The sequence below is a fragment of the Humulus lupulus genome, chromosome 3, assembly GCF_963169125.1.
Source record: "Humulus lupulus chromosome 3, drHumLupu1.1, whole genome shotgun sequence".
In the NCBI taxonomy this organism is placed as follows: domain Eukaryota; kingdom Viridiplantae; phylum Streptophyta; class Magnoliopsida; order Rosales; family Cannabaceae; genus Humulus; species Humulus lupulus.
This window is the reverse complement of record NC_084795.1, coordinates 56,089,163-56,101,647: the sequence shown is the minus strand read 5'-3', so window position 1 is coordinate 56,101,647 and position 12,485 is coordinate 56,089,163. Positions and strand designations below refer to the sequence as shown.

The window sequence follows — 12,485 nt, the reverse complement described above, 5'->3', positions numbered from 1 at the left end:
CTTTGTTCCCCAGTATTTTTCCTGAGTTTCTCTCCAAAATGAGTGTTAAAAATATGTACACTTCATCTTGTGGGAGAGTATTAAACATAACCGTCTTAGATTAGGTTAGTTAGATTGTTGTTAAATTACTTTTGGTGTCGGTTTAGTCGGTTAGTAACGCCTCCAGCTATACAAGCTGGTTTAATCAATTGTATTGACTGACTTTTCACAGTAATAGAGAAAGCAATCTCTTGGTCTGTTTCCTAATAATGTGTTTAAATTGAGAAAGCAAAAACAAAAAACAAAAGAGAGACATCAAGCGGAATAAAATAACAAAAGTCAAGTATATAATACTTTATAACAACTTTTAAGCTATAATTTATGCCAAAGTGCAGAAACATCACATCCAATATAGCAAGGAAACATAACACTTTATTCTAAACTTCCAACCCCTTTATTTGTAGAGATACTAATGCATGGTACGTAGTACGTACTGCATATTAACCACACAAATTAAAGGCGCCTCTATTTTATTTGAGCGCGTAAGTTATGCATTATTGATAAGATAAGTGTCAATATCTTTTAAAACAATTTCAAAAAATTCTGCGTATTTAATCGGATCGGGCACGTCATCCTTTAATTTCTCGCACTCTATAGTCGTTTTGACTAAAGATCCACCTGCCCCGCCAGCTGGCCAACACTTTCCGGTCACTTGAACTGAAAATTTGAAACTCTTATAGTATTTCAATACTTCCCCATCCAAGACCTTGTAAGTGATTGATTTTTCATCCTCATCTGTGGCTTCAACCATCAAAGTATCATTCTGCCTAAACGAATTGCCTGTTACAAAATATATATATATACCGTTACGAATTCATATGGAAAGCGTATATAGAACATATATATATATATATGCACATATACAAATGATTATTAATTACCTGGTAAAACATAAGTACATAGTCTGATCGAACCCACAGACTCCCAATCACCCTTAAGCAGCTGAACGTCCTTTGCCACGTCAGGGCTTATTCTGTTTACTAGGTAATGTTTACTGTAACACGTTTGATAGAACCTTTCAGCAGAGGACTTAATGTCCAATTCAACTTCCATTTTTGTAATTGAAACCATATCTTGTTTTCTTGATGAGAAGCTAGCTTGTGTACTATATGTATCTTTAACAAGAAGGATCAAATAATGTTGTTATTGACAAAACTATAGCTAACATTCTATATTTATATAGAGATGGATGTATATAGGAATTGTAAAATAATTATTTATGTTAATAATAGTTTTTTTTTCCTAACTTATAATTTGCTTGGGAGTTAGAAAAAGTATTTTAAATCAATGGTTCTTTGACATTTAACCTTAAAAAGTTCAACAATCATTTTAGCCAAATAATTATTGCTCTTTTGTCCTGCATGTTTGTGAATCAGATTCTTTAATGGTGCGTCTTAAGAATAAAAGGAATTCGGAACAATTTAGTATTACAATTTCGAAACGTTACAGGGAAGATTAAATAATGATTACATTTAGGAATATTTGCGGCAAAAGAACTCATATTATTATATTTGTAGCAGTTAACTACTTAAGTTTTTTTTCTTGGCGAAAATACCATCCGTTCATATTTTGTTGCAGTCGTCAGTTTCAACTGTTAAGTGTGTTTGTGACATGTTGGTAAAAGTACAAAATTAAATGAATATTTCTTATAAAAATAACTAATTTAATAAATATGTGCAGCAAATTACCCAAGTTATGAGCTCTTTTGTGACAAAAGTACTTATGTTATAAGCAAATTTGACATCACGTAGTGAACTTAGCGGCAAAATAAATAGCTGCAAAAAATATGGATGGCAGGTACTTTCGTCAGAAAAATAATAATTTGGGCACTTAAATGCAACAAGTGTAATAATTTTGGTACCTTCGCCACAAATATTTCTTACATTTATATAAAATCTCTACACTCCCCACAAAAGAACCCTACACTAAATTGAGGCTAACAATAGCACACGTCCTCGATAATCACATTGATCATAGCTTTCCTTTTGCCTTTATTATGACGTGTGTGTGTTTTTTTTAACCTAAGAAATGATTCATCTCAAACGAATATTGATATCTCTATCTATTCTGTATAAAAAAGTGTATAGATAATAAATTTTTTTGATTTTAACAGTTTTTTTAGCTTTTACGTAATGTTATCCAAAAAACAGACATGGATGACATGGCAGGCGTTTGGTACACGTGGCTGATATCTGGCAGGAGTCTTGTTCGACCATCAACCAGAGAGATGTCTATGGCGCAACGCTCAATCTTTATATACGACCAGCCTGGTCGTATACTCGCTATATTTGGAGAAAATCTTATACAGTTATAATCATATCCGAAATTATCTCCCATGATTTCCTGAGTATCCGATTATTTAGGAAAGAATATATGTAACAAATTAATGTAATTTTCCTTGAGCCTATAAATAGAGAAAGATAGCTCAAGGGAAGGGACTCTTTTTTGCTTTCTAATTATTTAAGATGAGAGTTTTACAAGTGTATTAGAGCTATCACATTCAATATATTGCTTTGTTCTTTAGAGGTTTGTGAAATTCATTGAACCCTAGTTCTTTGATCACTCCTTTGAATCTTATATCAATAACAGCTCAAGTGGACGTAGGTTATTACCATATTCGTGGGCCGAACCACTAAAAATTCCTGTGTGTTTTATTGTTTTTGTCATTATTCTCATCTCAACATTTATGGCCACATCAAGCAATTTTGACTCCGTGTCAGTTGACCAAAATCAGGGTCAATATTCTGGTACTTTCATTGAGAGCTTGATATAATATTGTTGAAGTATCAATGGCAAAAACAACAAAGAAGACTGGACAGGCAGCTAGCGCTGCACAATCTCAGCCGCCTCCTCCTCCCCCAAAAGTGACTAAAGATGAGCCACATTTGGAATACGATGAGGAAGAATTGGATTCCGAGACGCTGAAGAATACCCTGGGGGTATTACAGGACGAACTGGCCAATCTGAGAGCCAGCCAGGAAAGTGCTGCTAAGATTATGACGCAGTAGCAATAAGAACTTGAGCGACTGCGCTTGGAACTGAGTGAAAGGCAGGCGGAGAAGGACCGCCGTCAGAGGGAGGCCATGGCAGCCCTCGAAGCAACCCTATAGCTGGCTAGGATTCAAGTTGCACCTGCATCCCAGCCTGATCAACCTACAAATGGGCCGCCCCAAAGGGGTCCTAATCCTAGCCCGCCAATCCAGCCCTCGAGCCCCAAAAGGTCCGAGCAGCCATCAATGCCTCATGACAACGTCCCAGTGAGGGATCCTGAGGTACAGCCTCCATCCTAGGCTGGTCGCTGCAATCCCCCACAGCCAAGGCAGATAGGGCCGGGCAGCCGCCCCACAGTCCTAAACACCATAGGGGCGAAGAGCCAAACCTTTCGAGCAGAAGACAGCGTCCTTCTGGCAACAGAAGGAACTCAGAGACAGACTCTGTAGTCCGGGGCCCCCCACGGCATGATAATGCATGCGGACCTAACGACCAACGCAGGCCACCCTCTAACGCTCGGGAGGTTCCAGCCCGGGAAGGCAACCGAGGGAACAGTCGATCCCATCGTAGCCAATCAATATTCAGAGATGGCCACGATTACAACGAGGCCGAATCAGGCAGAGGAAACGCCGGTTGCAGGAATGTAGAAAGAGGTGGGGGCAGAAGCCCACCACCTAGGGATGACCAACCCGAAAGATCTGACGCTGGGGGGCAGCCTAGACATAATAATGTCTTTAACTGGCTTGGAGCTAGCGAGCAGCGGAGAAGAGACGAGGATTTAAGAGATGTACTCAACGATCGCAGGGAACGACACGATGAGTACATTCCCCCAGCAGCAGCAGAGGCCCCGGCGATTCCTAGCGTCATGCAAGCCCAGATAGATGCCCTCAACCAGGCAATGCAACAAATAGTCAGGGGAAGAAGATCTTATATTGATCACGATAGGAGAAAGGGCACTCCTTTCGTTTAGAGGATAACTATGGCAGAAACTCCTAACAAGTTTAAGATGCCAACGCTTCCGAATTTTGACAGATATGGTGACCCAGTATCTCATGTCAGCAAGTTTGAGATATAAATGGACATTTAGAAAGTGTTTGAAGACGCTCGGTGCAGGATCTTCCCTGCAACACTTTCTGATGTTGCACAGGAGTGGTTTTTCAAATTCCCTCCTGCAAGTATAGTTTCCTAGGAGATGTTCGTGAAGAAATTTTACGGACAATTCTATGCGGGTCGTGTGCATCCAACTGAGGCAAATCAGCTGGTCGAAATACGCCAGCAAGACGGAGAACCACTGAAAGATTACATCCAGCATTTTACGCGAGTAGCTGCTGGAGCAAAAACGGTGGGAGACGAAGGCAAGATGAAGGCCATAACTGAAGGGGTTAAGCGTCGTACGCCTCTTGGGAACAGCCTCAGAATGCATGGAGTCAGGACTACCCAAGAATTTTTAGATCGAGCTGATCGATACATCAAGCTCGAAGATGCCATAGCCAGTGAAGGAAAGCCCACAGGCAAAGATAAGGGGACTGACGAGCCCGCCAAAGCCGTCAATGGGTCGAAACCCAACGGCAACGGGAACGGCAATGGCAATGGCGAGAATGGGGGGAAACAATCACATAATGAGCCTTCCACCTCTGACAATAAACGAGCCAAGGGTAATCGTTATGAACCTTGGTTCACTAACTACACTGCCCTTATTGAGTCTCGGGGAGAGGTGTATCAGGCCACGAGTTCCAGTGTGCCTTATAAAAAACCTGCTCCCATTCGAAAAGATATTTCGAAGAGAGACACTACCAATTTCTGTCGTTACCATAACAACTATAGACATGATACAAATGAATGCAACCAGCTAAAGGATGAAATCGAGTTCCTTATTAGACAAGGACACTTGAGAAGATATGTACGGGCCTCGGGAAATTCCCAACGAGAGGCTCCAGGTGGCAACAAGCATGCGTCCACACGCCAACGCTCGCCACCTTTGTAGCCTGACCCCATAGCTGGCACTTTACTCACCATCCGTGGAGGCCCGCACCTCGCGGGAAGCAGTGGAAAGGCGAGGGAATGATATTCTCGGACCCTACCCCACGACCAGGCCATCGAGATGATGACTGTGGAGGACAGGGCATCAAAGAAGGCTCGGTCTGAGGATGGTGAGATATTCTCTGATGGCGACGCCCAGCATGTCCGGTTCCCACATTTCGATCTACTGGTCGTGGACGCATGAAGTCGTCCGTTAAGGACTTGGAACCCTGCAACAAGACAATTTACGGCTTCTCAGGCGAGGGACTCGCCCCAGCAGGGTCAATCAGACTTCCAGTCAAAGCAGGTACAACGTCTACTACCAGGACATTACTCGCTACTTTTATAGTAGTCGATTGTCCTTCGGCGTACAATGCTGTCATTGGAAGGCCCATACTGGTTGATCTTCGGGCCGTCACCTTAGTATGGCACTTAGCCATGAAATTCCCGACAGACGCAGGGGTAGCACGCATGTTGGGAAATCAGAGGGAAGCCAGGGAGTGCTACAATGCCTCAGTCAGAAAGGCGAAGAAGGGAACATCAAAGAGCACTCCCCCAGATAGGTCGCAAATGGCAATTGATACACAAGCCCATTCCGGTGATGGAGTCACCAAATAGGGTGTTGCCCAAAGTGAGGATAGAGATTTAGATCCTCACTTTGGGGATTTTGGGGAAAATGTTGGACCCATCGAGGACCTGGAAGAGGTCCAACTTGACTAGAAAGACTCGACCAGAGTTGTGAAGGTGGGGAAAAACTTAGAAGCAACCACGAAGCATGCACTGGCGAAATTTTTGCGAAAGAACCAAAAAGTTATTGCCTGGTCACACAAAGACATGGCTAGGATAGATCCTGCAGTTATCAGCCATGTCTTGAACATAGACAAGAATTTTCCACCCGTGCAACAGAAAAGAAGGCTGCTCGATAAGGATAGATCGAAAGGCTTAAAAGAGGAAGTCGAAAGACTAAATGAGAACGGGTTCATCCGGGTGGCGTTTTATCCATCGTGGGTCTCTAATCCAGTACTGGTTCCCAAGCCTAACGGAAAATGACGAACCTGTGTGGATTTCACAAACCTTAATAAAGCCTGCCCAAAGGATTGCTTCCCACTCCCAAGAATCGACCAGTTGGTCGATGCAACTGCAGGACATGAGATCCTCTCCTTCATGGATGCATACTCAGGATATAATCAGATTAGTATGCATCCCCCTGGCGAGGATCACACTAGCTTTTGGACCGATACGGGGTTATACTGTTATAAAGTAATGCCCTTCGGACTGAAAAACGCCGGTGCGACTTACCAGCGATTGGTTAACCACATGTTTAAGGAGTTGATCGGAGTAAACATGGAGGTGTACGTAGACGACATGGTGGTAAAGTCGAAAAAAGAAGAAGGACATGTGAAGGATTTACAAGAGTGTTTCAACGTTCTGAACAAATATCAGATGAAGTTAAATCCTCTCAAATGTTCCGTCAAAGTAGGATCAGGGAAATTCTTGGGGTTCATTGTTAATTCAAGAGGAATTGAGGCCAACCCCGACAAGATTAAAGCCCTGATCGACATGAAATCGCCAGAGAAGATCAAGGATGTGCAAAGTTTAACTGGAAGAATTGCTGCACTAAGTAGATTAATTTCCAAGTCGACGGACAAATGCTTCCCTTTCTTTAATCTACTTAGAGGCAACAAGAAGTTTGAATGGACATGAGACTGCGAGCAGGCTTTCCAAGCCCTAAAATCCCATATGGCACAGCCTCCTATTTATCAAAGCCTATCGAAGGAGAAACTTTTTTCATCTACCTGGCGATCACCGAAGTTGCTGCTAGTGCGGTACTAGTACGAGAAGAAGAAGGCGTACAAAAGGCGGTTTACTATATAAGCAAGAGGCTAATTGGAGCAGAATTGAGGTATCCTCCAATCGAAAGATTAACCTATTGATTAATCTTGACCTCAAGGAAGTTACATCCTTACTTCTTAGCCCAACCCATTACAGTCTTAACTGACCAGCCCCTTCGCAAGTCCTGCAAAAACCAGAGGCGGTTGGGCATTTATTAAAATGGGCAGTCGAACTCGGGCAGTTTGATATTACATATTCACCGCGACCAACAATAAAAGGACAAGTCTTGGCTTATCTTATTGTCGAGTTCACTGAGCTCCCAGACGACAGGCAGTGCAAAGAACCTAGTACGCCTAAGCCACAAGTCAAAGCTCCTTCGTGGAGGTTATTCACGGACGGGTCGTCCAACGAATCTCACGCAGGAGCAGGAGTGATATTGATAACGCCAGAAGGGCATCGATTTCACTGTGCTATTAGGTTCAACTTCACTGCGTCAAATAATGAAGCCGAATATGAAGCACTCCTCACTGGGTTAAGATTGGCAAAAGACATGAATATAAAGGTGCTGGATATTTACAGTGATTCATAGCTGGTCGTGAATCAGGTCCTAGGGGAATATCAAGCACGAGGCCTCAAAATGGTGGCCTACTTAAATAAAACCAAAGATCTGTTGGCTCAGTTTGAGAAGTATACCCTCTAGCAAATACCTCGGGATCAGAATTCGAATGCAGATGCCTTAGCCAAACTCGCAAGCGCGAAAGACACTGACACTTTGAATATTGTGCCAGTAGAAAGATTGTGCGAGCCGAGCATACGAGCAGATGAGACTAATATGGAAATCCGGATGGAGGATACATGGATGGCACCATACTTGGAGTATCTCACGAATGGTGTACTACCAGCAGATAGAAACAAAGCCAGAACCCTCCAAAGGCAGGCTGCTAGGTACATACTGGTCGATGATGTTCTTTACCGAAGAGGATATTCCATGCCACTGCTCAGATGTATTACAACGAAAGAGGCTAAAGAGCTGATGAAGGAGGTGCATGAAGGCTTCTGCGGGGATCATGCTGGGAGGGAAAAGTTTGGCAAAAAAGATTCTGAGGCAGGGTTATTTCTGGCCAACTATGAACGAAGATTCAATGGAGTTTGGGCGAAAATGCGATAAGTGTCAGAGATTTTCCAAGATCCCACGTGCAGCTCCCAACGAGTTAAAGCAGATGCAGAGTCCTTGGCCTTTCGCAGTATGGGGTATAGATTTGATTGGATCGCTGCCAACGGGAAAGGGTGGAGTGAAATACGCAGTCGTAGCAGTCGACTACTTCACCAAATGGGCCGAAGCTGAGCCGCTCGCTACCATAACGACGAAGAATGTTCTTGAATTTGTCATCAAGAACATTGTTTGCCGATATGGTTTGCCTCGAAATATTTTCTCAGACAACGGCACCCAGTTTGACGGTGACTTATTCACAAACTTCTACGAAAGACATGGAATCGTCAAAAGATTTTCTTCGGTTGCACATCCACAAGAAAATGGGCAAGTTGAAGTAGTGAATAAAACACCTAAGGAAACCCTGAAGAAAAGACTTGAAGACGCAAAAGGAGCATGGCCAGAATAGCTGCCTGAAGTACTCTAGTCGTATAGAACATCTCACCGATTAGCGACGGGTCATACCCCATTTTCCTTAGCATACGGGTATGAGGCTATGTTGCCCGTCGAGTTGGATCCGCCCTCCCATCGACAAATTACATACAACCAGGACCAGAATATCCAACTGATGATGGAGTCCTTAGACTCACTTGAAGAGAAACGGGAAAGAGCCCAACTCCGAGTAGCTGCGTACCAGCAAAAGGTCGCCCGGTATTTTAACTCAAAAGTGAAAGAAAGAAAATTCAACGTCGGAGACCTAGTACTACGATGAGTTTTCTTAAACACCCGCAACCCAACTGCTGGAGTGCTCGGACCAAACTGGGAAGGACCTTACCAGATTGAGGAAGTCCTTCATACAGGCACCTACAAGCTTGCACGCTATTGGAACGGAGAACACCTGCGCATGTACTATCAATAAACAGTCCTTTTTAAAGGACTGGCTTGTATTAATTTTTACTTTTTACAAGTTTCGAAAAAGGGTTAGCCACGTTGTATGGCTAATCGCTTATAAGTGTAAGATCTTTTTAAGATCACTCGTAAAGACATGTTTAGTCCATTTTTAATACGAGATTATAAGGGACTGTGCGCAGCCAGTCATTCTTGCCAACCTTTGTAAATTTATTTTTACAAGTATTTGTTCATTACGTGTGTTGTTTTGCTGTATTATAAGTGTTACGTTTCCTACCGAGCAATAATGTTTGCACAGGTCGTGGTCAAGGCAAGTGACCAAGGACCTAAAGCTCCTCGATCACTTGGGGGGCATATAAGGTACATCGATAGCAAAGCATACCAAAAGGTATGTAAACACATGAACAAAATGAGTGAAAGCATGCTACGGTACTTAGAGTATTTTTCAAAATTTATATTTTGTTAAATCAAGCCAAAGTACTATGCTAAGTTTGGTCATGCGAACAGATGTTATAATAGACAAAAATATTATAATATCAAAAGGCATTCTTTTACACCGCGAGCAGTACTGCTCGGATGTAATTGTTTAATTAAAAGTAAAAAGTTGCCCTCGCAGCAATAAAAACAAATTTCCTTTACAATACGACCCGTGGGCCATGAAAACAAAATAAAAAGAAAAAAATATTTTTAAGGAGCAGGAGGGTCCTGAGGGTTGGGAGGAGTGCCTTGATCAGCCGAAGGACCAGCACCTGGGGAGGTAGGCACTTTGGCCTTTTCCTCTTCTTCTAGCCGAATGGCGCACTGAGCCATCAGAGTCCTCTTCAACTGCTCGGACAGGTAGTTGAAGTTGGCCTCCCGGTTGTGCTTCTAGAATTCATAGAAGCAGAGGTGAGTGGCCTCCTTATACTTCTTCAAATTCTTGGCCCTGTCCTCCTCGAGCTCCTGCACTCACTTTTCAATCTCCCTCGTCTCCTGCCTGCTAGCGATCAGATCGAGCTCAAGCTGCTTACATTCTTGAGTGATGAGCTTGGCACTCTCCCTGAATGTTTCTCAGGATTCGTTGGCTTTCTTCAGGGCATCTTGGGCGTCCAGAAGCTCCTGGGTGAGAGTGGCTTGGTCCTCGCACAGTTGTTCATTCTGATTGGCCAGCTCCTTATTCTCCTCGAGCAACTTATTGTTGTCAGCCTCAAGTGCTTGCTTAGTTTGGGCAAGCCTAGAGTCGAAGTTCTTTCCCCGAGAAACCAACGCCCCAACACGGCGCCTGCCAGCAGTTAAAGTTAGCAACCCCTAAAGACAAAGAATGAGATAAAGTAAGGAAAAGATATCAGACATAAATGATAAAGTAGCAGGAGATGACTTACGCTAACTATCTCATTCAACCCTCTGTTGACGACTTGATTAGCCTCCATTGAGGCAGTTTCAGTAATGGCGGCCTGGATGCGCCTATGCTTCAAGAGCTTGTATATCCTCTCCCTGGCTGAGCCGACCACGAAGCTAGGCAGGGAGCCTTCGGGCAAGTTGTCCATTTCCTCCTTGTCAACAGTCTTAGAAGAAGACTGTGGATTAAAAGGAGTGGGAGTCGTCTGCTCGGAAGTGGGCGGAGGTGGTGAATTCTCCTTTGAGGGGGCAGTGCCTAGAGCATCGTCTGTTCGAGCCCTCTTCGAGGGGGTCTTGCTGCTTTCCCCTCGAGCCCTCTTGCTATTCTTCTTCGAGATAGAAGAGGCAGCGGTAGCCTGATAGTGCTCAAAGACGTCCTCGGAGTCCATATCTGCACCAAAGGAAGCAACACAAGCAGTAAGACTAAATGGTCATGCAGGATAAAAGAATAAAAGTAAAATGATTACAAGTAAAGTACTCGCGCTACAACTACTGGTCATAACATTATTTACTGAACTACCTAGCTCCTGGAAGAAATCTGAATTTAAGGAGGGAGCATTCCTAAAGTTGCCATCCCCATCAAATAGATGAGAGGGAATTGGAAAATGATTTAAAAGCAAGATTATTATACCGTTTTCATCCGACGATTCGTCAGAAAGTTCGATAGGCTCAGCAGCCTTTTGTTTTCCTTTGCCCTCGGGGGCCAAGGGTTTCTCTGCTCGACGAGGGACGACAGGTTCCCTGATCGTAACCCCAGTTGGTCTCCTCCGTGGAGGAGATGCTTGGGGTTGCTGCTCAGGTTCCACTTCGGCTTGGGCGTTCTCCGCCGAAAGTTTGCTAGTCGCTGGTTGAGGATTCCAGAGGCCGACCAGCCTAAGGTTAGCCTCATTAACTAAATTTTTGACACTCTTATCAGCATTCGGCATACTGGCTAAGAGTTCCGCCCTTGAAAACATCCCTGGAGTTGGGATTGGAAGTAAACATGGGCTTGGAACACAATGGAATGTCAAGACATTGTGACAGAAAAACACTAAGTGAAGAAGCTAGTGACGTAGAATTTTTACCTCCTCGGGTGAAGGCCAGGCTGTCTGCGGCTAAGTCAGGAGTAAGGAAGTATTCTTGGTGATACCTCCCCATGTTGGAAATGTTAGTAGTGTCGGACAAGAAAGTGCGCCCGGTTTCTTGGTGACAAAAATTGAAAAACCCCGTGCCTTCTTGGTTAGGGTTGGACTTAAGGTCAAAGAGAAAGTTGACCTTGTGGGGAGGGGGCTCTGGCCATTTTTTGAGTTTGTAAAGGATATAGAGTGCGGCCAGCATTCTATATCTATTTGGGGTGATTTGAAAGGGAGCAACTCCAAAGTAGTTTGCCACCCCCTGAAAGAACAAGTGAAGAGGCAAAGTGGCACCTGCCTCAATGTGAAACCGCGACCAGGCACTGTAGGCCCCGCCTGGCAGGTTGGCCCTCTGGTCGATGGAGGGTCTGACTAGGGTCACTCCTATCAGTTTATACTTATTTAATTAGTTGGCGATCATCCGGATCGTCACTCTACTCTGGGGAACAACATGCCACCCGACATCCGGCTGAGCAGGGTGTTGAGGACGGGCACGCCTTTGTACATTGGAATCAGGAACATTTTGACCTAGACCATTGGGATTTTCCTTTTTTTGAGCTTTTGATTTTTTTCGAGCCATTCTTTGGGTTGGAACTAGAGAAGGGTTTGGGCTAGGGCAAGAGAAAGGGATATCTGGTATCAGAGTAGAGGGATTTTCTTCACCTTCAAGCAGCTGAGCTAGGAGGTCGTCTTCAATGGGTCTTTCTCCTCCCCAAGGGTCTTGCATATGAACTGGAAACAGACAAAGGAGGAGATAAGACACATAGCCTGTGGAGTTAAGTGGGGGATTAGGATAACGTTGCTCGCGTCTATTGACCAGCAGCATCCTACCCACACACTAAGTTTGGTGCTAGCAATTTGAAAAACGGATCAAAAAGGAAATAAAATGTTTTCTAAAAAGGAACTTTTTCAACTCCTGAATGGCGGGAAAAAACCCAGTTTTTTCAACTAGCTTAAAGATTGAATTTTTACGTCGATCTTATGCCCTAAACATATAATCCTTACTATCGAACTAGCTCCTAACTTATATAAAGCAGAAATACACTCTCTTACCA

The 12,485-nt window shown here is 43.8% G+C and overlaps 1 protein-coding gene across 1 annotated transcript; it reads right to left on the bottom strand.

The window, feature by feature from the left end:
- Positions 1–309: 309 nt before the first annotated feature.
- On the bottom strand, positions 310–1,224 carry LOC133821134 (MLP-like protein 28). The gene is made up of 2 exons (XM_062253615.1): positions 921–1,224; positions 310–819 (listed from the first exon to the last, which is right to left on the bottom strand). The coding sequence occupies exons 1-2, from the start codon at positions 1,108–1,110 to the stop codon at positions 527–529; spliced, it is 483 nt and encodes a 160-aa protein (XP_062109599.1). The 5' UTR covers positions 1,111–1,224; the 3' UTR covers positions 310–526.
- Positions 1,225–12,485: the final 11,261 nt, after the last annotated feature.

What these genes read in the sequence shown, in the direction of transcription:
- LOC133821134 (XM_062253615.1), bottom strand. Translation starts at nt 1,110, where the DNA reads ATGGTTTCAATTACAAAAATGGAAGTTGAATTGGACATTAAGTCCTCT. An exon ending in ATGTACTTATGTTTTACCAG is followed by an intron (nt 820 to 920) that starts GTAATTAATAAT and finishes ATTTTGTAACAG; the next exon opens with GCAATTCGTTTAGGCAGAAT.